General features: G+C 38.8%; 2 protein-coding genes across 2 annotated transcripts in view; both read left to right on the top strand.

Annotated features, from left to right (window-relative positions):
- The first annotated feature begins 646 nt into the window (after nt 1-646).
- ssbp1 (single-stranded DNA binding protein 1) lies at nt 647-6,506 on the top strand. The gene is made up of 7 exons (XM_012873842.3): nt 647-761; nt 1,516-1,587; nt 1,830-1,887; nt 3,056-3,196; nt 3,783-3,870; nt 5,894-5,982; nt 6,064-6,506. The coding sequence occupies exons 2-7, from the start codon at nt 1,564-1,566 to the stop codon at nt 6,105-6,107; spliced, it is 444 nt and encodes a 147-aa protein (XP_012729296.1). The 5' UTR covers nt 647-761; nt 1,516-1,563; the 3' UTR covers nt 6,108-6,506.
- A 4,192-nt stretch (nt 6,507-10,698) lies between these two features.
- creb3l2 (cAMP responsive element binding protein 3-like 2) overlaps nt 10,699-22,528 on the top strand; it is a 32,705-nt gene continuing 20,875 nt past the window's right edge. The window contains exons 1-2 of the mRNA XM_012873832.3: nt 10,699-10,744; nt 10,952-11,340. Of these exons, the coding sequence (XP_012729286.2) occupies nt 11,242-11,340 (99 nt within the window). The 5' untranslated portion in view covers nt 10,699-10,744; nt 10,952-11,241. The remainder of the gene's footprint in view (nt 10,745-10,951; nt 11,341-22,528) is intronic.

The raw sequence follows: 22,528 nt of genomic DNA, 5'->3' as shown, positions 1-22,528 counted from the left end.
TCAAAACAGAGACGAATGCCTTCAAAATGGCTGTATTAACAGTGGTTGCCATGAGGAAATCCAAGGGTGTATAGGAAGCAACAGGACCGTCTCCATCTGAGAACTCTTGTTGCCACACAATGTTTTCATTTTTTTTTTGTATTGCTGATTTAATCTTTGGAGTGTTTCAAATAAGAAAAGCAAATCTTTCTTGACCACAAAATGAACGGTATATTATTATTATTATTATTATTATTATTATTATTATTATTAGTAGTAGTAGTAGTAGTTGTAGTAGTAATAGTAGTAGTAGTAGTAGTAGTAGTAGTAGTTTAAAATGTAAAACATATGACCTACTTTTTTTATTTGTATCTATTACTGTTTTCTACAGAGGAAACGTTTGTATCAATTATTTACATTTTCAAATGACAAAAATAAAACGGGGGGAAAAAATGAAAGAAAATGGTGTTTCGTGTTCTGGGCTTTAAAATTAATATTTGAAAAATGATGCATTAAGATTCAAAAATAAGAATAACTCCCAGTCCCTTTTTCGGCTGCTCGTAGTCCATCTTATTATTACGTATTAGTTTTAGTTTACATTATTTTATTCTGACGCCAACATCCAATCACCAAAACATGCACAAGCCTTGTGAAGCGGAACGTTAGTGAAAGGGAAGTTTCTCGTCGGAGTGTTGCGGAAGTCGGACCGGAAGCAGCGTGAGGTTATCGAAGCGCTTTCTGAAGTGCTTCTACTGAGGACTTTCTGCCACCTCAGATCACTTGTAAGTAGCTCTTTTTTAACGCTGTTTTCACACATATCCGCCGGTCTATGCGCTGTTCATCTTTAAACTAGAACCCGGGTATTATTTTGGCATTTTTAAGCCTGGCTTTAGTCTGAGTCCTGTGGCGGGAGAGAACCGATGGTCCACAGTTAGCTGTACAAGTCCCTGCTTTGACTTGGCATCCATGCGCACAGGCTTATCCACCGGATAGTGCGCTAAAATTGGCTTTTCTGTAACTTACACTCGCTTTTTTTTTTAAAGTTAACAAACTTCAACTAATTGTTCATAAAATATGTAGAAATCGGCTTATATACTTTCCTACAAACACAGAGTTTACAGTCCAAAGGCAAAATTATTGAGCCACATCTCTAAGTCATCTGTTTTTTTTTTTTTTATTTATTTATTTTTTACAATTGTCGCATTGCTGTTTGTCCTCTCCATGCGTGATTTACTCGAAACTCTTGGAATACTTCCATCTTGGAAAAAGTAGATAGTGTGAAAGAAAACAGGTTAGAATACAATGGGAACTTGGCAAATTATAGGTCTGGAAAAGTTGGTTAAGTTGATTTGGAAAACTTTTAGAAATCCTGTTTAAAAAAAAAAAAGAAAGTTTGAAATTGTTACATTTTTATATTGTGTGCATATTTTCGCCTTAATAAAGTAGTTGTGTGAACATGTTAATGTGCCCTTCTTAACTCAAGGTTTATTTTTTAAAAAAGACACTTTTATTTATTTAAATTTTTTTCCTTTCCAGGCCTGGAAGGGGTTGTCTGGACTAAAAGCTGTTTGCTGAGCAGACAAGATGCTGAGAAGTGCTTCAGTGCAGGTGAGATTAATCATTTAGAAAAGTAAAAGGACGATTAGCGCACATTATGGTTGCACTTTAATAATTATTAGGATCTACAAGGTACCAATGATTTCCATGTATTACTTTCAGTGTGATGTCCATAAGCATAGAATAAAAGCCGTTGTGAGAATCTCATACATTTGTACGCTTCCACTGAGTAACTCTGCGTAGAAAACAAGTCGTTCACAATTTAACGAGATTTCTGACTAATGCCTTCGCAGATCTTCCGACAGCTGGTGAGAAACAGCAGCACAGACGCGAGCCTCATCCTGGAAAGATGTAAGATAAAGACGTCTCTATTCCAGTCGCAATGCTACTTTTTAGGCTCTTCCCTGTTTTTTATTGTGTCTTAAAAGCTTTTTTTGTAGCATGGAAAGAGTTTTGCACAGTCAGTCTTCTCTTTCTCCTAAATTACAAGGATGGAAGATGCAGAGTGAAATCTTCGACCACCCTTAACACAAACCTTGTCTTGTCTTATGATGACTTCAGGTGTCTCCCATCTTACTCTTGACAATACTCTATAGACATGAGGTTCTGGTCAGGAGAGAGTTTAGATTGCTGAGCCCCAGTCCAGTTCCCTTTCCTCTTTAGCCTGGGTAACATGTGTAGGATTCATCTGTGCGTAGCGCCTCTTGATCCGCTGACCCGAACCTCAGGCTGCTGATTGTTCAGCTCCTCCAAATTCTTAACTGTCCTCTCCTGGTTTTGGTTTTTCCTGCGGTCGATGCACCTTTTCCTAGCAAAGTTTTTCCTTCCACTCAGCCTTCAATGGATTTTCTTAGACATAGCACTAACTTTGTGAACAACCCACCTCTGTAGCAATGACCTTCTGTAGCTTCACGTACATCTGTCAATGACTGTGTCGCCTACTGACCCAGATTGCCGCTTTTTTTAATTTAATTAGCTGATTAAGGTGGGACATCATGCATTTCTAATACTTTTCACAAAATATTTTCTGAGACACTGGATTTTGTGTTTTTTGTTATCCGTAATCATCAAAATTACATGTACAATAACAAAGGCTTGACACGTTTCACTCTGTAATGAATCCATAAAATGTATTTGTTTCACTCTCTAAAATGAGCAGGAGGGGAAAAACTGCAGAAAATTTTCATTATATTCAAGTTTTGTATCTCATAGCTCTTTATTCTGCTAAAAGACTGAACAATTACCCATTTTCAGTTGGCTGTCAGAGTCTAACAGTGAGTCGGTTCACTCTAACTGGGTTCCTGGTCCCACAGCATCACACATCCTCTCTCTTACTTAGCAACGGGCATAAGATGCTCCTCATAGCCACATGCTCCAGGCCTCTTAGACTGAACAGCTGAACCTTGGTCTCCTCTGACCAAAGCACGGGCTTCCTGTTGATGTCCTGGTGGAGTTTAGCAAACTTTGTGACCATGTGACAGACGTGACGTTTACCTTCTGGACACCTTCTTGCTTGCAGCGATAAACCGTGTGCAGCTGCTGGGGCGAGTCGGCCAGGATCCGGTGATGAGACAGGTGGAGGGTCGGAACCCCGTCACCATCTTCTCGCTGGCGACGAACGAGATGTGGCGCTCTGGGGACGGAGAGATGAGCTCGACAGGTGGGAAGTTACTTAAAGTTAAATCATCCTATTTTAAGTTGTCGTTTTCAGTTCTTGTATTATTTTCCTCTGTTGGATGACATTTGAGATGAAAAACTAATATAAATGGACTTTCCAGTTGTTTTTTGAACTATGGGTTGCTGTGGAGCAATCAAAAGATGTAATCAGTTTCAAAGGACTGGCTTATTAGCCAACTTTCTTTTTTAGGAGTTCAATATTTCTGCTATTAACTTTTTTTTTATTGTATTTAACTCATAGTGCAATGATTAATTCTGGCCACTAGAGGTCAGCAGAGTCTGAAGTGATGGTAATGGGAGCTGCCGTAGTTCAAAGCAGCCTATTTTCACCCAAAGCCTCTGGTTTACTCGCTGAGCTGCAGTTTACAATCCAACCGTTGACTCAGCATTTGTGATTTATTCATCAGCCTCTTTAGAAATTATAAATGCAAACTGCTTCTGGGCTTGTTGTGACAGGAACATTCTGTGTTTGCATTAATGAGGGTCAGAAACCTGCCCTGTGCCTTATGCGGTTTAGCTTGTGTTCCCAACGTAAATGCTTCATGTAAAAACGTCTCTTCTGTCTCCAGGTGATGTCAGCCAGAAGACGACGTGGCATCGCGTCTCGGTGTTCAAACCGGGTCTGAGGGACGTCGCCTACCAGTACGTCAAGAAAGGGTATGAACCGCATGGCTGAACAGAAAATATCCCCCGTGATAAACTGGAGACCTGTCCATTTAAAGCACTACAGCTGTGGTTCAGGGAACGCAGGAAATATTTACATCCTGTCATAAATGACTTCATCTACACTCTGTGGATGGACGGATGATGGTTGACTTACGGATGGATAGATGGAAAAATAGACAGATAACTGGAGGAGATGACTACTGAGGAAGGACGGATGGAAGGAAGGGAAAAGTAAACAATAGAACGAATAAACGGATGGATGGATAAACAGAAGAACGGATGAATGGTGGATCAACAGATGGATGAGTGGCTAAGCAGATGGACGAACAGACAGACGGATAAATGGACGGACATGCGGATGGGTGGATAACAGAGGGATGGATAAAAGGATGAGCGGACAGAAGGAAGGATGAAATGATAAATGGGTGAACGAATAGAGGGATGGATGAAAGGATGATTGGATGAATGAACAGAGGGATGGATGAATGGATGGGCGAACAGAGGGATGGATGAATGGATGGGCGAACAGAGGGATGGATGAAAGGATGAGCGAACAGAGGGATGGATGAAAGGATGAGCGAACAGAGGGATGGATGAAAGGATGAGCGAACAGAGGGATGGATGAAAGGATGAGCGAATAGATGGATGGATGAATGGATGGACGAACAGAGGGATGAATGAATGGATAAACGAACAGAGGGATGGATGAATGGATAGACGAACAGAGGGATGGATGAAAGGATGAGCGAACAGAGGGATGGATGAAAGGATGAGCGAACAGAAGGATGGATGAAATGATAAATGGGTGAATGATTAGAGGGATGGATGAATGGATGATAGGATAAATGGGTGAACGAATAGAGGGATGGATGAAAGGATGATTGGATGAATGAATGGATGGGCGGACAGAGGGATGGATGAATGGATGGACGAACAGAGGGATGGATGAATGGATGGACGAACAGAGGGATGGATGAATGGATGGACGAACAGAGGGATGGATGAATGGATGGACGAACAGAGGGATGGATGAATGGATGAGTGAACAGAGGGATGGATGAATGGATGAGTGAACAGAGGGATGGATGAATGGATGGACGAACAGAGGGATGGATGAAAGGATGAGCGAACAGGATGGATGAAATGATAAATGGGTGAATGATTAGAGGGATGGATGAATGGATGATTGGATAAATGGGTGAACGAATAGAGGGATGGATGAAAGGATGATTGGATGAATGGATGAGCGGACAGAGGGATGGATGAATGGATGGACAAACAGAGGGATGGATGAATGGATGGACAAACAAAGGGATGGATGAATGGATGGACGAACAGAGGGATGGATGAATGGATGAATGGATGGACGAACAGAGGGATGGATGAATGGATGAGTGAACAGAGGGATGGATGAAAGGATGAGTGAACAGAGGGATGGATGAAAGGATGAGCGAACAGGATGGATGAAATGATAAATGGGTGAATGATTACAGGGATGGATGAAAGGATGATTGGATGAATGGATGGACGAACAGAGGGATGGATGAATGGATGGACAAACAGGGATGGATGAATGGATGGACAAACAGAGGGATGGATGAATGGATGAACGAACAGAGATGGATGGATGAATGAACGAACAGAGGGATGAATGAATGAACAGAGGGATGAATGAATGAACAGAGGGATGAATGGATGAATGAACGAACAGAGGGATGGATGAAAGAATGAATGGATGGGCGAACAGAGGGAGGGTGAAAAGATGGATGGATGGATGAACAGAGGGATGGATGGATGAACGGATGGATGGAATTGCTGAATAATAAAATGGGTGAAAGAAACAAACTTGTTAAAATCCTGTAAAACTCACAATTAAATCTAATTTTCTCTGGTAGGAATTATTATGAAGGTTTGGACTTGCAGAGCTTTTCCTCCTTATTGGTCCCCCAGCTCTAAAACGTAATAATCCCTGCTTACAGTGTTTTTTTTTTTGTTTTTTTTTGGTCTCTTCCAGGTCCAGGATTCTAGTGGAGGGGAAGCTGGACTACGGAGAATACGTGGACAAAAACCAAGTCAGACGTCAGGCCACCACCATCATCGCAGGTCGTATTCAACACTGCAGCACCTTCATCCTCGTCTTCTCTCAGTAACGACTCAAACATCTCCTTCATTTTTTCCTCGCAGACAACATCGTTTTCCTGAGTGACAACATCAGAGACCGAACCTGAGGGACACCGCCGACTCCGGAGCGACTTCTAGTTTTACTTTTCTTCTTTGTACCACAATAAGACGTGAGGACAGCAGAGCTGAGGAACTGCTTAGTATGAAGGAGGACGTAGGAAGCGATCATGAGGCCCACTGCTGGTGGAAATAAAGACGTTGAAGACGAGCGTTTTATTCCTCAACAACTTCGATTGTTCTACGTGTACATAGCAGCGGTTAAAAGCTATAAAAAGATGTGTGTGTGTTTCTGTGTTTTCAGGTTTCCACTTTAGAAACTGGGACACAAGGATTGTTTGTTAATCCATCCAACTTGCTTCCAAGTATTTCTCAAGTGTCGCTTTAAAAGCTCAAAGCTCTGTTCATAGCAACTCTTGTTTGTATTAAAGATGAGTTTTTGACTTGGAGGTTTTGTTTTTAATTGAAGTAAATATTTTAAATGTTTAAAATGGTTTACCAAATAAGACAGCAAGAGGCCCGTCCAGTCTGAGGGACATTCAGTAAATTTTAAAGGAGCATCAAGTAATGACGACGCCTAGTGGCTTAAATTGGTACAACAGCCTGCCACTACAACAATAATCTAACATGCTCTTTCTAAACTGTCTGTTGCTGCTGTGAAACCCCACCGAATTTTTATCATCACAGGATAGGTATATAATGTATTTTGTTCTATCCTGCTTCCTACAGGCTTCCATGTTTGTAGGCTGATGCTCTTTTGCCAAGATTTGCTTTGCTTTGTTTTGAGAACCCTCATGTGATTGGCTCAGGAACCAGGAAGTAGACACGGGCTCCACTCTGAACCAAAGTAGTTATGGATATAGGAAAAAAGCATAACGATAAAATAGAAATCATATTGGATCGATATCGGTAATTATCAAAGCATATATTTTAAGTGTAACCCTGGCCATTTTATGCTGTTGCTTAGCGACCTATTTTTAGATAAAGAACACAAACACTAAATTCAAACTCAAACCTTTTATTCAACTAAATTTTTACCAAACCTGAAAGTATTTAAAAAAGAAAAAGTGCTCTCTTAAAGTCTGTGCTTGTGATTGGTTGGGAGGATGTAATACTGTAATATTAACCTGCATGGCTAGAATGAAAAAGGAAGGAAAATTTTATTTTATTGAACTTTTTATTTACCCTTTTTTTCTGTCATTGATATACATCTATTGAGCAATATATATTGTTATTGCGATATATATTGTTATTGAATTATCGTCCAGCTCTATTCCGTAACATACCTCTAGGTTTGGAAGGAGGAAAAACTGTGACTAAGACATTGTTGATATATATATATATATATATATATATATATATATATATGGAATGTTACTTCCACCCTGAGTGGGAAAAGAGAATGATTTAGGTTTATTTTACTGTAAATATCTTACTTATACTACCTTTAACACAGAAATGCTATTGCCAAATATATGGCCTACACAATTATAAGAAAAAAAAACTGAATTGACAGTTGTTCAGCAGAAAGTCTTGAGGATCTTCTACATGGAGAGTACACCACAAATCACCATTGCCAAAGAAGTTGACTGTTCACTGAGGGCTGGATCCAAATATGTAAATTGAAAGTTTAGTGGAAGAAAAAAAGTGTGCTTAAAGGTGCACAAACGTGGTCAACTACAGCGTTGGGAGGATTCAAAGGTTTGAGGGTGAGATTCCGCTGGAGTCGGAGCTACGAGAACTATTTATGCACAAAGGTGTCCAAAGCATAGGCTACAGCTGTCATATTCCTCGTGTTAGGTATGAATCAAACATCTCAAAAGTCTTACATCAAGACAAGGAGAAAAGGTACTGATGTTGCTAACTTTATTTATTTATTTCTGGTGTTTCATCCATTTTTTAATTCTAAGATTTAGCATCCATTTGCTTAAAAACCCAGCAGAGGCAACATTTTGACCCCTGGGTTTGACCCAAAGACTAAATATCAGCTGTCTTTCTTCCATTCTTAGCGCTGCAGATCTCTCCTGATGACAGGTTGTCTGTGCAGAGAACTGTGCAGCTGCCTGAAACCTTTTAGGGTCAGAAAAAGGAGACCAGTTTGCAAATTTAGAGGAAGCAGCCCAGTTTCATCGCTGCAGCGTTTTGTTTTCCTGTTCGTACCAAAGCTAAGCAGGCAGCAGGTTCGTTTTCCCTCTCTTTTTCTGCTCTTTCACTCTTTTTCTCAGTTATATCTGTGTCATTTCCTTCCTGAGCTGACTGGTTGCTCTTGCTCCACTTCCCTTGTTCACATCTTCAAATATTAAGTTCTGTTTTTCTTTTTTTGTTATGACTTCCTTAACTTTTTAAACATAATAAATGTGATTAAACCAGCCAGTTGTGACAAACATTTTAAATGCAAAGTAAACCACAAAAAAACATTAATTGCATTTTGTCTATTTTCAAAATATATATTTTTTTCGCAAATCGATATTTCTTTATGATTACAGCAACAAGAGTGAGACATGTATTTAATATTTCTGTCAATCAGGGGCGGCCGGAACCGTAAGGTAGTCTTGGCCATAGACATAATATAAGAGTAGACGCGTCATTGGGCGGGTTCTGCCTATGCTGCGATGCGTCAGAGCGTCCGCCATCTTAAATGTGGCAAATCTGCAGTTACTCAGTCACTTAAACAGTATCAGAGGGACTTTAATCTCTGAATATACTTTGTATTCGTAGTATTTTTTGTAATATTACAAGTTTATTTTCGTATCCCTTTAGCTTCATTCTCCTGAATTTATTCTCCTAAAGAATAAAAATATTTAAAATAATCTAACCTGGCCCCATTACTCCAGGAGTGAAATAATTCTGCAAACTGTGATTATTCTGGAAATGTTCCCCCTTAATTCTCATAATATGATGTTTTTATCATAACATTATCACTTTTGTGTTTGTTTGTTTATTTTTACTTTATTTACCTAGGACTTTTTTTCTCATATTATTAATTTTACCTCTTTAATACTCCCCCAAAAAGTCTGTTCCTAAAGGTTCACATGTGACACGGTTTAATGAAATAATGAAGACCACAATGTTTAGATTTAACAAATTGATCCTTATATTCATAACACATACACACACAAATATATATATATATATATATATATATATATATATATATATATATATATATATATATATATATGTGTGTGTGTGTGTGTGTGTGTGTGTGTGTGTGTGTGTATTTATTGCAGCACAGGAATGAGGCATCTTTTCTGATTCACGTTCACAATAACAGAACTCAACTTTTTTCTGCCACATACAATATGGCGGTGACGTTGACGTGCGAACCTGCGCCCTATGACGCGTCTACGTATATGATGTCTGTGGTCTTGGCCTTTATTTATTGGTTTAAGGGAATTTATGCCGTGTTATGATTGGCTCGACCAATTATCCTTTAGACCTATAGGAGGCCAGACCTGCACTATCAGCCAGTGTGGAATTCTGAGAACCCCATCTGATTGGTCAGGCAGTGAATGTAGGCGGGTCTTCGGACAGGAAAACCTGTGGATTTCTTTTGAATTAGTAAAGCTAACAAATCAAACCGGATATTAAAAACATGACAAAAAAATAAATAAAAGTAAATTATTTTTTAATTCTCTTGAGCGTTTGAGTGACCATGCTGAAATAGCAACTTTTCTCAGTGTTTTTTTGTAGCAATGCTCAGCTTTAACTCTTCGTATTAGATCCTGTAATTTGATTTAACCCATATTTTATTTTACTCTAAATTTTTTACTTGATTATTTTGTACTAAATAAAATTGAATAGTCGAATAAATAATTCTGGTTATTTCAACTGACCATAGATGGGAATAGTTCAGTCACATTCAGACTAGTGTCAGTAAGTAACTCTGGTTTCAACTGCAAATGATCTTTCTCTGTATAAGATCCCTGCATGTTTAATGTCATTACAAATATTAATTTTGTGATGTTGAGAGAAGTGTTTTTAATCTCAATGGGATTTTTACCTGGTTAAATAAAGGTTCAATTTCCATGTATGTATGTATGTATCTATCAATCCATCTAACTATCTATCTATCTATCTATCTATCTATCTATCTATCTATCTATATATATATATATATATATATATATATATATATATATATATATATATATATATAGATAGATAGATAGATAGATAGATAGATAGATAGATAGATATAGATATATCATATATATATAGATATATATATATCTATATCTATATCTATATCTATATATAGATATGTAGATATATAGATATATATATAACAGTTTGTGGTATTTGATGTTTAATTGCTTTTGTTTTAATGAATAAAAATATCATTACATTTTATTTAGAATTTTTTTCTGTGTTTTCAAAAATAATTTTTGTCTATTTTTTGCCATTTGTGTTTATTTAGTAAGGACTTGATGCTTACTTTACATCTCACGTTATTTCTATTCTAATTTCTATCAAAATAGTTTGAACCTATATTTATTTTGGGTCATTTAATAGTCTAGCTCTCTATAGTCTTTGTAAAAAATTACTATATACATATATTTTTTTTCTTTCTTTTTTTAGTGGCGTGATGGGTATTTTACTTTGAAATTTCAAATCGGAAGCGAGGCTTTCGGTTTGAAGACACTTTCAAAGTGCGTCATGAACAGCTGGAAAAAGAGGATTCCGGGTATAGTTTATGTTGATGTTTTATCGTACATTTAATATTGACACTACCTGGCTTTAGTCTGTTTGAAATAATCAGACTTTAAAGAATAAAAAAAAAACCCGTTTTCTTTAATTCTTTTGGGTGTTTTCTCTTCTTCTTTTTTTTTTACTCCTGGCTCCCTGTCTCCGCCCACACATTCCTGTGTGTCTGGGCTGCTCTGGAGGGCAGAAAAAGGAAAAGAGAGCAGCGCTGGAAACAGTCTGTGGACCCGGACCCGGAGCGGAGATGATCCCAAACAACAACAACAACAACATTTCTCAGCCTGAAGCCGAGCCGTGAGAAGACAGCTGCGCGCACCGAGCGGCCCTCCACTCATTTAACGCTCAACCAAACAAGTTGATTTGAACTTTTTTCTTTGCAGTTTTGAGTTGGTGTGTTTTTTTTGTTTTTTTCCTCCACTTTAATTCCTGCTGTGGAAGCCAGAGAGGAAAAAGGAAGAAGGAGGCAGGACGGATATCATGGAGATCCTGGACAGCAGCGAGTCGTTGCTCCACTGGGACAGAAACCTGAGCGAGCTGTCCGAGGCCGAGGAGCTGGACTCTCTGCTCTACACCAATGTAAGTGATGCATTAAAAGAGCAGACCCAGAGGAGGTGAGGGGGGAGGGAAGGAGGTGCTGATTGTCTGCAGCTTCTTACTTTGATGAGGAGGCAATTATGTGTGGTGCCCTGCTCTCCGTTCGCAAAGCCGAGCCTTGGGGTCCAGGCTGCAACAGGTTTCCGCCTCTCTGATAAACTATTTTATGCACACATATAAAGGTGATTTCTAGTAAAAGTGAACACATAGAGACAATTTCCTAAATATTTGAGTAGTTCTTTTCAAATTTTTAATTGAAAATGCTGTTTGTTTGTTTTTAGATGCTTTTAATTCTGTAGGACAAAAAAAGTGTTTAAATAAATTAGAATAGACTTGGCAAAATGATGTAACGTCTACCTAAAATGCGAGAGAAGCATAAACATAATCCATCCATTGATTGCCCCCAAGGGGAACCAAACATGAATTTAGAGATGTTTTGCAATCAGAACGTAGTGCATAACTTTAAAGTGCAAGAAAACTCCTACATAGTTCTGCTGAGGTTTGATAGAGAATAGTAGAGAAGACCAAAGGCAGCTAACTTATTATTTGTGCAGTCAAACTAAATCTAGAAGCGATCCAGTTGGCATGATTTTTGTCACCAGACACGATGGGAACATAGGAAGCTTGTGGAAGACGTCGCTCTGGCCAGATGTGGCAAAAAAATTTTAACTTTAGTTGCTCTCCATGCAGTGTGCTACATGTGGCAATGCACCCTGAAACACCCCAACAGTTAGGCATGGAGGTGGCAGCATCATGCTGTGGGGATGCTGGTTTTCCAGGGCTATAGGGGGATATCAAAGCTTAGACCACTTGATCTGCAGCTTTGGTTACTTTTAAAGAAGTTTTTGTTGTAAAAGATTTGAAAATTTTGTATAATTTTCCTCCCACTCACATAAAACCCCAATGAAATGCGTTGAAGTTTGTAATTGTAACGCAACAAAACGGAGAAAAAGTAAACGTAGCATCTTAGGTTTGTTTTTCATTTTATATTTTGTACTCTAACTTGTTTTACGGTTGATTTTTAAACACAGAATTGATTGAAACCTGTAATTATAAGAGTTAGGTGTTATTTAAAAAAATAAAAAAAGGGTCCAAATATTAAGCAATTGAACTTAGCTCAGAAAAATCGGTAACATTTTATGTGCAAATCCTGGCTAACTCCTGCTAACTTCTCCCCTTATTTTTAGCCATATTATCTGAAATGGACAATAAAACATTCCATGTATTTACATTATTTCGAATTCTACACCATTTACCGAAAAGGGATACAAAAAAAATCGTAATATCTTCTTTTTATGAATTACTTTTGTCATAAATATTTGCCCTGCTCATTACTCTTAAACATATTTGACATCACAAATAAGAAGAAAAATAAATAATATAAAAGCATTTTTGGTTTGCTAGCAGTTTTATGCTTGAAATAATTTATTTTTTGCATCAAAATGTGGCTTTATTAAGGATTATAGCTATCCAGTGTATATATATGAATAATATTACTAATTTTATCCATGTAGTTTTTATCTTTCTGTGCAAGAATAAGAGTTTGGAGCTAGTTTTTCTGTGCAAATCTGCACATTTTCTTTTATACCTCCTTATGTCCCGGTTGAATGAGCTACTGATGTAATTAGAGGACAGAATAAAAAAGGAGACACAGAGTTTCTCCTTGCTGTAAGGTGAGTTCTGCATTTAAAGGTCCCCTGTTACGTAAGCTGCAGCCGGTCTTCCAGTCGTTTTTTGTCTCCAGTGGGCCAGGAGGAGATTGTGTGAGACGGAGAGAATGAGGCAGCCCTGTGTGTGTGTGGAGGGTTCACAGAGTGTAAGAACAGCTGGCCAAAGATGGAAATCCGACACCGAGGAGGCTGAATCAGCCTCAGACTCGCACTGGCTCGTTTTTTCCATCCCATCCCAGGACAAGCAGACCTGCTCCCACTTTCCCCAACCGTGCCTTCCTCCTAGATCCTAAAGCCGCACCTAATGAGGGTTTGCCTCCCTGATTATTGTCTCCACATGGGGCACGCGTTTGCTTCCTGCAGACCGGCGTAAACTTGTTGCTGTTAAAGTTTCTGCATGTTTTTTTTTTTTTTTTTGTGTGTGTGGCTGCCTTAATTACGACCGGAGGCCACAGAGAGCTGCAAGCATCTCCGGTCAATAAGACGAAAGAAAGAGCCGCAAGATAAAGAGGCTGATCTGCTTTCAGCGACCGGCTTATTTTAATTAGAGCGTTAAATGCTCTAATCATTGTTTTGACTCTTTGATGACATGCTTTCTGTTTACGACCAAAACTGCAGCTCTTGGAACTTGACTCTAATATTTTACTCATGAGGTGGACTCAAAAGCAAAACCATTCAAAATGAGTTAATTAAACTGCTGACTGTGTAAATTAGCAACGTCCATGTTGGACAAGGCACCTCTCTACGGTTTTACAGAGTTTACTTCAACGTGACGTAGTTACTTTATCCAAAATATTAAAATGTTACCTTTAATTCAAATGCTGGGTGATCACGTTTCATTTTTGTCTGGACTTTATCTCATCCCCAAATGGTTAGAGTTTTACATCGGGGCACAACAATAGGTTAGATGTGACCTTTTAAAGCTGCAGAGAAACTACACCTCCTGGAAGCATCAATGTGGCCAGCTTCAGGTCTTAATTAGGCTTTATTTGTCTGTAATCTCTGTGGTGATGATGTTCCAGCAGTTTCCGCCTATTTCCTAAACAGTATATCTAATTTAGTTTCTTCTTTGAGCGCCGGTTGTGGTTGTATGATTGAAGCAGATGGACGTTCCAACTGGAAAATGATTCCCAGTATGCTTCAAGACTAGATGGAGAAGTATAGTATATTAATCTTTGGGAATTAATGACAATTTGTGGACTTTGCCCAATTTTACCAGGGAAAGTAGTTAAATAACCAAATTCTGGTGCCCATAGCTACTTGAATGTTACAAAAGCATGCAGTAAATTTGCAAGTTATTAAGAGACGTTATGGCCAAGTGATGGCAGGGTGTATGCATATATTTGACCCTAGAGAAAATACACACTTGTTTGGCCAATTCAGAAGTGTAAAATCCCAATATATTAAAGCCTTAAGCTACGTCTGAAGTCAGTTAAAGGTCCCGTGTGTTAATTGTAAGTAGGAATGAGCCGATATGAGAATTTGGGCCGATATCGATATCCGATATCAATATTGCTGTTATGCTGTTATACATTTATGTTTCTGTGTTGGTCAAATTCTCTAAAATTTTGTACTTTCTGAAAACTATGCTAACTGATTTTTTTTTTTTATAATAACGTTGCCTTTTGAATATCTGCCCAGTTTTACCTATTGGACCAATACCGATATGTTGAAAAACGACAAACATTGGCCGATACCGATGTTAATGCCGATATATTATGCATCCGTAATTGTAAGATAGCTAGTTGAAAAACGAAATAATTTCCTTCTATGCACCGAACAATAACACAAGCAGCATCATTGGACTATTTAGTACCTAATTCTGGGCTCGTCTATTGGAGCTATAGAGATAAAACCAGATGGCAATGTCCAACAGGGTGACTGATAGCGTCACCATTTCTGCACTAAAAACAATTTAAATCTGGATATTTGACCACATTTCTACCTATTGCTACACAGAAAGTATGCACACTGTACCTTTAACGACACATTTTGCAGGTCTTGGAAAGAAAGATATGCCCAAAGACTTGAGTGTTAAATTTTAAGGGGCCTTTGAAATAGATTTCATTGCTATTAAAGGTAAAACGTCTCTGAATGTCGAAAAGTAAACTGCTAAATCGACTCATTCAGTACTCAGAGACTGGGTTGTGTAACATAGACCAGCATTATGGACGTTCTATATATAGGGAAACACAAACAGTTTGTATGGGACTGGGGGACGCTTGAATGTTAGAGGCAACAAGACTGTAGTGTTTGAATGTGAGGCGGGCGGAGAAACAGACTGAAGTCTTTGTTCCTCCCCGGGTTGTGGACCGGCTCCTTCACGTTCCACCTCCTGGGGGGACGGGATTCCTCACAGCGGTGTGAACCTGAGCCAGTAGCAGCGGCGGATGCTTTTTTATTTTTTATTTTTTTCATTAGCTTAAACGTCCACCCAGTCTCTGCGGCCTAGGACGCCTTTTAATGTATCAGGTTGTTCAGGTTTTGCAATAAGAAGACGTTATTTCTTCCTTTATCTGCAGCCGTGTGTCACATTCTTTTGAGAAATAACAATAGGGATTGAAGGCTTGTGACGTGTTTGGCTGCTGCTTAAAATCCTAAAAACACAACATAGAAGATGAAGGAAATCACTTTAGGTTTGTTCTCTGTACTTATCTACACACTATATTCATCATAACAATGTTCTTAGGCAGAATTAAGAGGACTCCTACACCTTACATTAATTTATCAACATTATTGGTGACATCTCCCACCTTTTCTCACCTCCTGACGAAAGAGCTTCCAGATGTCCCAAACAGTCAGAAGAAGAATGCATAAGGGAAAACATCCTTTCTATTAAATATCACTTTCTCTTTGTTGTTTTGCTTGCACAACAGTGTTTGTTTGTTGTTGTATTCCTTGCTGCAGGATGGCTATCTAGAAATGTTCACCTTACTGTTTGCTTACACTCACCTAAAGCCAGTGTTGAGCAAGCTCTGCAGCGGTGGCAACACGTTTCTTCTGCAGCTTGCCTCTCTGAAGGAGACACTCGTGCAATTCCTGAATCTTTCTAGATGGGTCACGCTGAGGATCCCGAAAGCTATTTTTTTTTCAGCTGCACTACTAAATCTTGAGGCTAATATGATGCAGGTTGATGATTTCTGGACGTTTTTGTTTGGAGGTAACACAAGAGCACGTTGGTTTCTGGCGCATTTTCCCCCTCATTTGTGTCGCCATTGAAAGCTTCGGCCATTCTCTAAAGTGTCTAAAAAATTAAGAATAGAAGGAAAAAACTTATCTTAGAATCAAATATTCAATATAAATGTGAATGCAAGCAACGTTTCCATAAAAGTGACACCTTAACCTAAAATAGCATAAAGAAGAATAGTTAGCCAGCCTATATTTATTTGTGGGCCCCATAATGGCAAGAAAGGGGCTGAAAAAGGGCCCCAGTTGGGATTGGGTAAAGCCCCATGTTTATCTATTTAGGTTTATAGTGGCATCACAGCTCTGGGTAAAGGTGGGACCCATATGGGCCCTAGACGTTAGCGTAAGCCAGTTAGCGGTTGCACATGGAGCTCATAAATGGGCTGAAAATTGGATCCCGATGGTAACGTTTCCAAGTTACCTACTCTGAGTGAAGTCTGGGTAAATATGGGACCCAATGTGTTGTCCCTCCGAAATGTACATGTGGGGCTCTTAAAGGGGCCCCAGATAGTAATGTACCGCAGTTAGAAAGCAGCACTGTGCTAAGTGTTTGTAAAGTGAGGACAATCCTGAGTAAAGTCTGGCCTAATATAAGTCCTAAATGTATTTTTGCAACACAACTAACACGTATAGGCTTCATATGTTATGGGTTACAGAATATCAAAATTCTAATTCCCTGTATATGTTTAATGCAGGGCAACCCTGTGATAACATGGGAACCCATATGGACCCTACATGTGTCATGTCTACCCATATGACGCCCATGCATTTAGCAAATTGGCTTAGAAATTGAAACAGTTCATGTCACGTAACGTAAAAAAAACACGATTCCCTGTTTAGAGTTAGACCAGGACAGCTCTGGACAAAGTTGGGACCCATACGGGTCCTAGATGTGCGGCACAGTGTAAACTATTAATCCTAATATTCATTTTAGAACCAGCTAGGACCTGCACAATGTCTCCATCTGGATTTGCTGATATGGATTATATTTATTCAACTGAAGTCTGCTCCATAGGAAGCATTCTTTGAGTTTAGGTCCATTTGGCCGTTTGGGGCCCACACACACATTGAGGTGGAAGAAGTTAATGCTATGAAATCGTTCTGTGAGGTTTAAGGGGTGATGGGAGGATCTGTTCAGGGGTCTAATGTTGCAATGTTTAGACTTTTATGGAAAGAGGAAACTTCTCAGCTTCAGGAGCTGATGATCGATAAGTGTCAGCTGAATAGAAAAGTTTTCAGAAGGTTTAATTTCAATTTCTGAGTTGAAAATCTGGTTTTGTTTGGGCCTTACGACGAACCGTCTGCACTCGCATACCTTTTTATTGGATCGGCACGCAGAGAAAAAGGGTGTACTTGTTGAGCTTGCTCCAGGACAAATATGAGACTGGTTACATTACGCACACAGCTCCTGCAGAGAAGTACCTGTCTATGTGTCTCAGACCAGCCGTAATCCACAACCTTTACTGAGATGACAGCTTGACAGGCCATTTCAGATTGGGTCACAATGCACAAACGCGCCCAGAGCATGCGCTTACAGAGGAGAGCCTGTTCTCCGTTGGGGCAGGGCATCCTGCTCCGTGGTGGTGACCTTGTGCAGCCTCGGTGTGAACGGTCTGTGTGTGTGTGTGAGTGTGCGTGTGTGCTGCAACATAGGTGTCAGTGTGCGCGCTTGCTTTTTTCTTCAAAAATTTAAATGAGGAAGTTTCTTTTCACGCCTTTCAGGTGTGCTCACATTCCAATTTTACATCTCAGACCAGCCTTTCCAGATTCACCTTCATCCCTGTTTTTTTTTTTTAGAGCCACGCCTCTGTGTCACAATGAGGCCGACGGAGTAATTACAGCAGGAGTGGTGCCGGATCGTCCGGTTGTTCCAACGTACCACTCCGTCACAAACCCAGCAACCAGCATAAACACTTAAAGGATGAGATTATTTGTGGCTTAAGGACTTAACAAAAACTGGACTCCTTTTTATATTTCTAGTTTACTTTTGGTTTTATGCAAATCTGAAAGTCGCATTGTCTCAGTTCTCTTGTTTATCTGCAGAAACGTTGTTACAGATTGAGCATTTTTACTTATCTTTAAGTAAATGGAGGAGAAAAGGAATTTAGTTTAATTTGTCTAAATCTTTTTGAAGGCCCAAACTCACTAATATATACATTTAAATCGTTGTTCTTTTCAGACTTTTCCTGTAAAAGCTCTTAAATGTTTGATTTTTTTTTTTACCATGCATTTGCTAACAATAATAATATAAGAAATGTTGATGTCTAGACATTTTGAACAACTAACTTGATGGGTTTTATCTAGTTAAAGTTGAGCTACTGTTCTGGGAATGTTTTGGACAAATTCTTGATTGTTTTAAAGTTTTTGGGCCGACATTAAAACGGATCATCGGTAATGAAGATCTTGAGGCATTAAAGAAAATTGGGCTTATTCTACTGTCAGACTTAAACATTTTAGACATAAAATGTGGAATAAGTTTTTTTTTTTCTTGTGTTTTCAGTCAGTGTTAAAAGCCTTTACTATCAAAATGTCTTTATAAGTAAATTAAACTGTATTTTCAAAGCTGTAACACTGGAAGGCATTCATAATATAAGAAAATAAATTGTTCTAACAGCTTTCCCACCTCCAGGGGAGAAAAAACAAAATGCATTTGGTTTCTGAAGAAAATTCAAGCCCAAAATAAAGAGGGAGAGACATTTCCTGAGTTCAGCAGGGTGGATGAAGAAAATTATAAAAATACTTGAAAAACTAAGTTTTCTCCCTTAAGTCCTTCATCTCTTATTAACATAGTATTTATCATTCACCTACTCAACTGTACACTTCATTTTTTTGCCTTAGGTTGCAAATTTGCCCTTACTACACAATCTCCCATTCTTATTTTTGATGAACGTTTTTATTTGTGTCTTTGTTTCCATTTACTTTTCACTTTGCTGCTGGGACACATTAGTTTCCCCACTGAGCGACAATAAAGGTCATTTCTATTCTAATCTGTTTTACCCCTTGGAATGATCTGCAAATGTTAAAATGGGGACTTATTTAGCACATTTTAATGCTTTTTCTTTTAGTATTTTAGACTGCGTAAGTTATTTTCCTACTTAGAGTTCGGAAATAATTTAGAGCTGCAGATTTGGTCAATTTAACCCCAGTATTTCTCATGTACCTCTTTTTTTTTTGTGTGTGTGAGTGCCGCTGGCTAGGTTTTTAAAGCACGTCCTAAACATTTGGACAGATGGTGCACACGTTTTTCTCTCGGTCAAATCTGACGCAACTTTTCTTCTCCACTTTGAAAGTAGGCTTAAACTGCAGCTCCCTGCAGACAAGGCGACTGTTTAAAAAGCAACGCGAAGGTAGTAATCAGTGGGTAAGGGATCATTATGGGAAATCTAGAGGAGACTTCATTCTGCGAGGCAAACCTAAATTTATCGCTCCATCTCTTTTCTTATCCTTCTTTCTGGTGTTTTCTCCCTCTTTTTTTTTTCTTTGGATATGCAACCCCCTGTCATTTGATTCACTGTGTGCGGTTCGGAGGGTGTGGGTTTAATTTCTGGTTAGATTTTACACACCCAGCCATTATGCAAGCCTGAAAGCAGTTTAAAACCGTCCCAATGTCCTCTGTTTGTTTGTTTCTGTCTTTTTTTATAAACTAAAAAGCAATTTTAGAGTTGATTTTCATGTGGAAGACTCAAAGGTTGTGAAATGAACAAAAAACTCCATTGATTTAGTTTGTCAGGCAGGACGCTTTCTACACCCGCTTCAATATTTCAGGTATTAGACTTCAAAGCATGTAAAGCCTGTAAACTGCCTTCGGCACAGCGTGACATGCATAAAACGCTTGGCTTGATGGTTTCTGTAGCTCGTAACCCTCCCAGTAGCGGAAAATGTGAACTCTAGGCCAGTTTAGGGCCTCAGCCTCGTTCCCCCCCCACCTTCCAGCCTTCCTCTCTCATCCGTCTCCCCTGCAGGGTGAACCGGGGCGAGTCGGCTCGTGTCCCAAATTCCTAAAACATCTGCTTGCCTCTCTCCTCAGTCTTCCTCCAGAGTGACCCGTGACTTCATCAGTCTTTCCTTTTTTATATTTAGGGATCAGTAAACCTCACATCGAGCATTGGCTTTAAGTAGATCTTGCAATGAGTTGCTTTGAGTTGTGCAACCGATGCCTTTTAGAGCCGTCGGTTCAACAAACTCAGAATGATGTGGATGCCACCGTTAACTCTGTGAACCATAATGTTAATAGGTTTCATCAGCCTGAGAGCTGTTGATTTTTCTTTTACTTTTTTTTTTTTTACTTTTGAGTAGGGCTGAACGATTTTGGAAAATAATCTAATTGCGATTTTTTTTTTCTTAATATTGCGATTTAATGCGATTTTTTTTTTTTTTTCCAGTTTAATTTATCATGTCTTTTTAAACATATACAAACAACAAATCATTTTGTTTCCTCGCTGTGCGGATTAGTCGCTAAAAGACCCTCAGCGTCTAAACTCAGAGCAGAAATGATTGCGTTCTGCCTACAATATATTTCAACCAAAATTGCAATTTTGACTTTTCTCTGCGTTAACCACAAGCAACAAAAATGGCCTCTAAATAAAGACGTTTGTAAACAAGGACTATTTAAAACAAGAACTTTTGATGTTTCTATTAATCAGAATATTATTCAAGAGAACAGCTTTAGTTGATTTAGACATCAATCCTTGTTGAACAAAGTGCAACCAACAAACAAGTCTATGTATTAAACTGATTGACCTGTACTTAATGCTATGTATGATTATAAAAAACTCTAAAACAAGTAATAAAATTAGATTATCTCCCTGCTGTAACTGTCTTCCCTTCCATGTGGAGGCAAACCCACTTTAAACATTTTACCAACACCTAATGGACGTGTCTGATTCCATAATTGTTACATAGCCAAAAATTGCAGACTCCGCGATTTGGAAATTGCGTTTTTTTAAATCGTGATTATATTGAAAATGCGATTAATTGTTCAGCCCTACTTTTGAGGATTATTATCGGATATGAATTTAGGTTTCTTTCATGGCTGAAGTTGGTTTGCCTGGAATAAGAATTTGTTTTTGTTTTTTTTCTGTTTGTTTTGTTTTGCATAGTTTTGCTAAACCTCCGAATCAAGCATCCATCTTGGCTTTATAGCCTTCCCCAAAAAGCTCTTTACCCGGCATTTGTATTCCCTGTTTGCTTGAAGTCCCCTAAACCTTCAGCTTGGACCAATGCAGACCCTGATCAGAACGTTTGTGGCACAGGGAGGTACCGCATATGTGTCCACGAGTGACCATAACGTTGCCTGATTTATGGTTGCCAGATGTGTTGATGGTTACAGGGTGTGGACGATGTCACATTACTCAGCTGCGGGTTTCTCCTAAGACTGCAGTGTGGGGGGGGATTCTTGTTCCTGCTCTAGATTCAATTTAGGAAATGTCAGTAGTTTGTTACACAGCCTGATTTACGATTGGCAACAGCACTGCAGCAAGCCTTCTGGGATCCACACATTTATTCATGACACAAACATTTAGCACCATTTTTGAAATACTTTTCCTGTACCCTGCAGAAGAAGTGGTTTCCTAATTGTTTTTTTTTTTTTTTTTTAAAGAGCACGTGTTTCCAGAAACTGCCAGGCTGGGATTTATTAATGCAAAGGAAGTAGACACGTCAGACTAATACATTTATTATCAATCTGGATAATTTCCTATAAAATCGTCTTGATGCTCAATTCCAATTTTTTTTTGTTGTTGAAGTTTCTTTTTCCTTTCTTTCTTCATACTACTGTTTAAATGCAACCAATCTCAGACTTGTGTCTGACCCGTTCGTGACCTCAAAGCGACCCGCTTGCACAGGAGAAAATAGACGTTACGCAGCAGTGCACTGTTTACAGAAGCATTCAATAAAGCTTTGCTCCAAAAAACGTAATATTGGATACTCTGTATTATTATACGGCTGTTGAGCAATAGGAACCGACAATATTAACACTACATCATAACAAGATGTAGAAAGGTAAGAAAAAAACCCACAGCTATTAACAACGGCTTTTTGTGGAGCCGTGACTGTTACTGCTGCAGAGAAGTCTGTGTGGATGTGTAGTGAGAGCCAGGATAGTGACGTAAAAGGCGGATGAAATACCAAAAACATGACCGTTCGGACTTTAGGTGCTTACAAAAACTCTCCTGTATGCATCAAGTTTAGTACCACACATGAAAGTGGCACAAATGGGATTTGGAATTGGACCCTTCACACTGCAACGAAGAAGTAAAAAAGACACAATCTAATTACTTATATCAGAAACCGAAAAGCAGCAGTCAAATATATTG

This window comes from Fundulus heteroclitus, chromosome 17 (assembly GCF_011125445.2).
Source record: "Fundulus heteroclitus isolate FHET01 chromosome 17, MU-UCD_Fhet_4.1, whole genome shotgun sequence".
Lineage (NCBI taxonomy): Eukaryota > Metazoa > Chordata > Actinopteri > Cyprinodontiformes > Fundulidae > Fundulus > Fundulus heteroclitus.
This window is presented reverse-complemented; position numbering and strand designations above follow the sequence as displayed.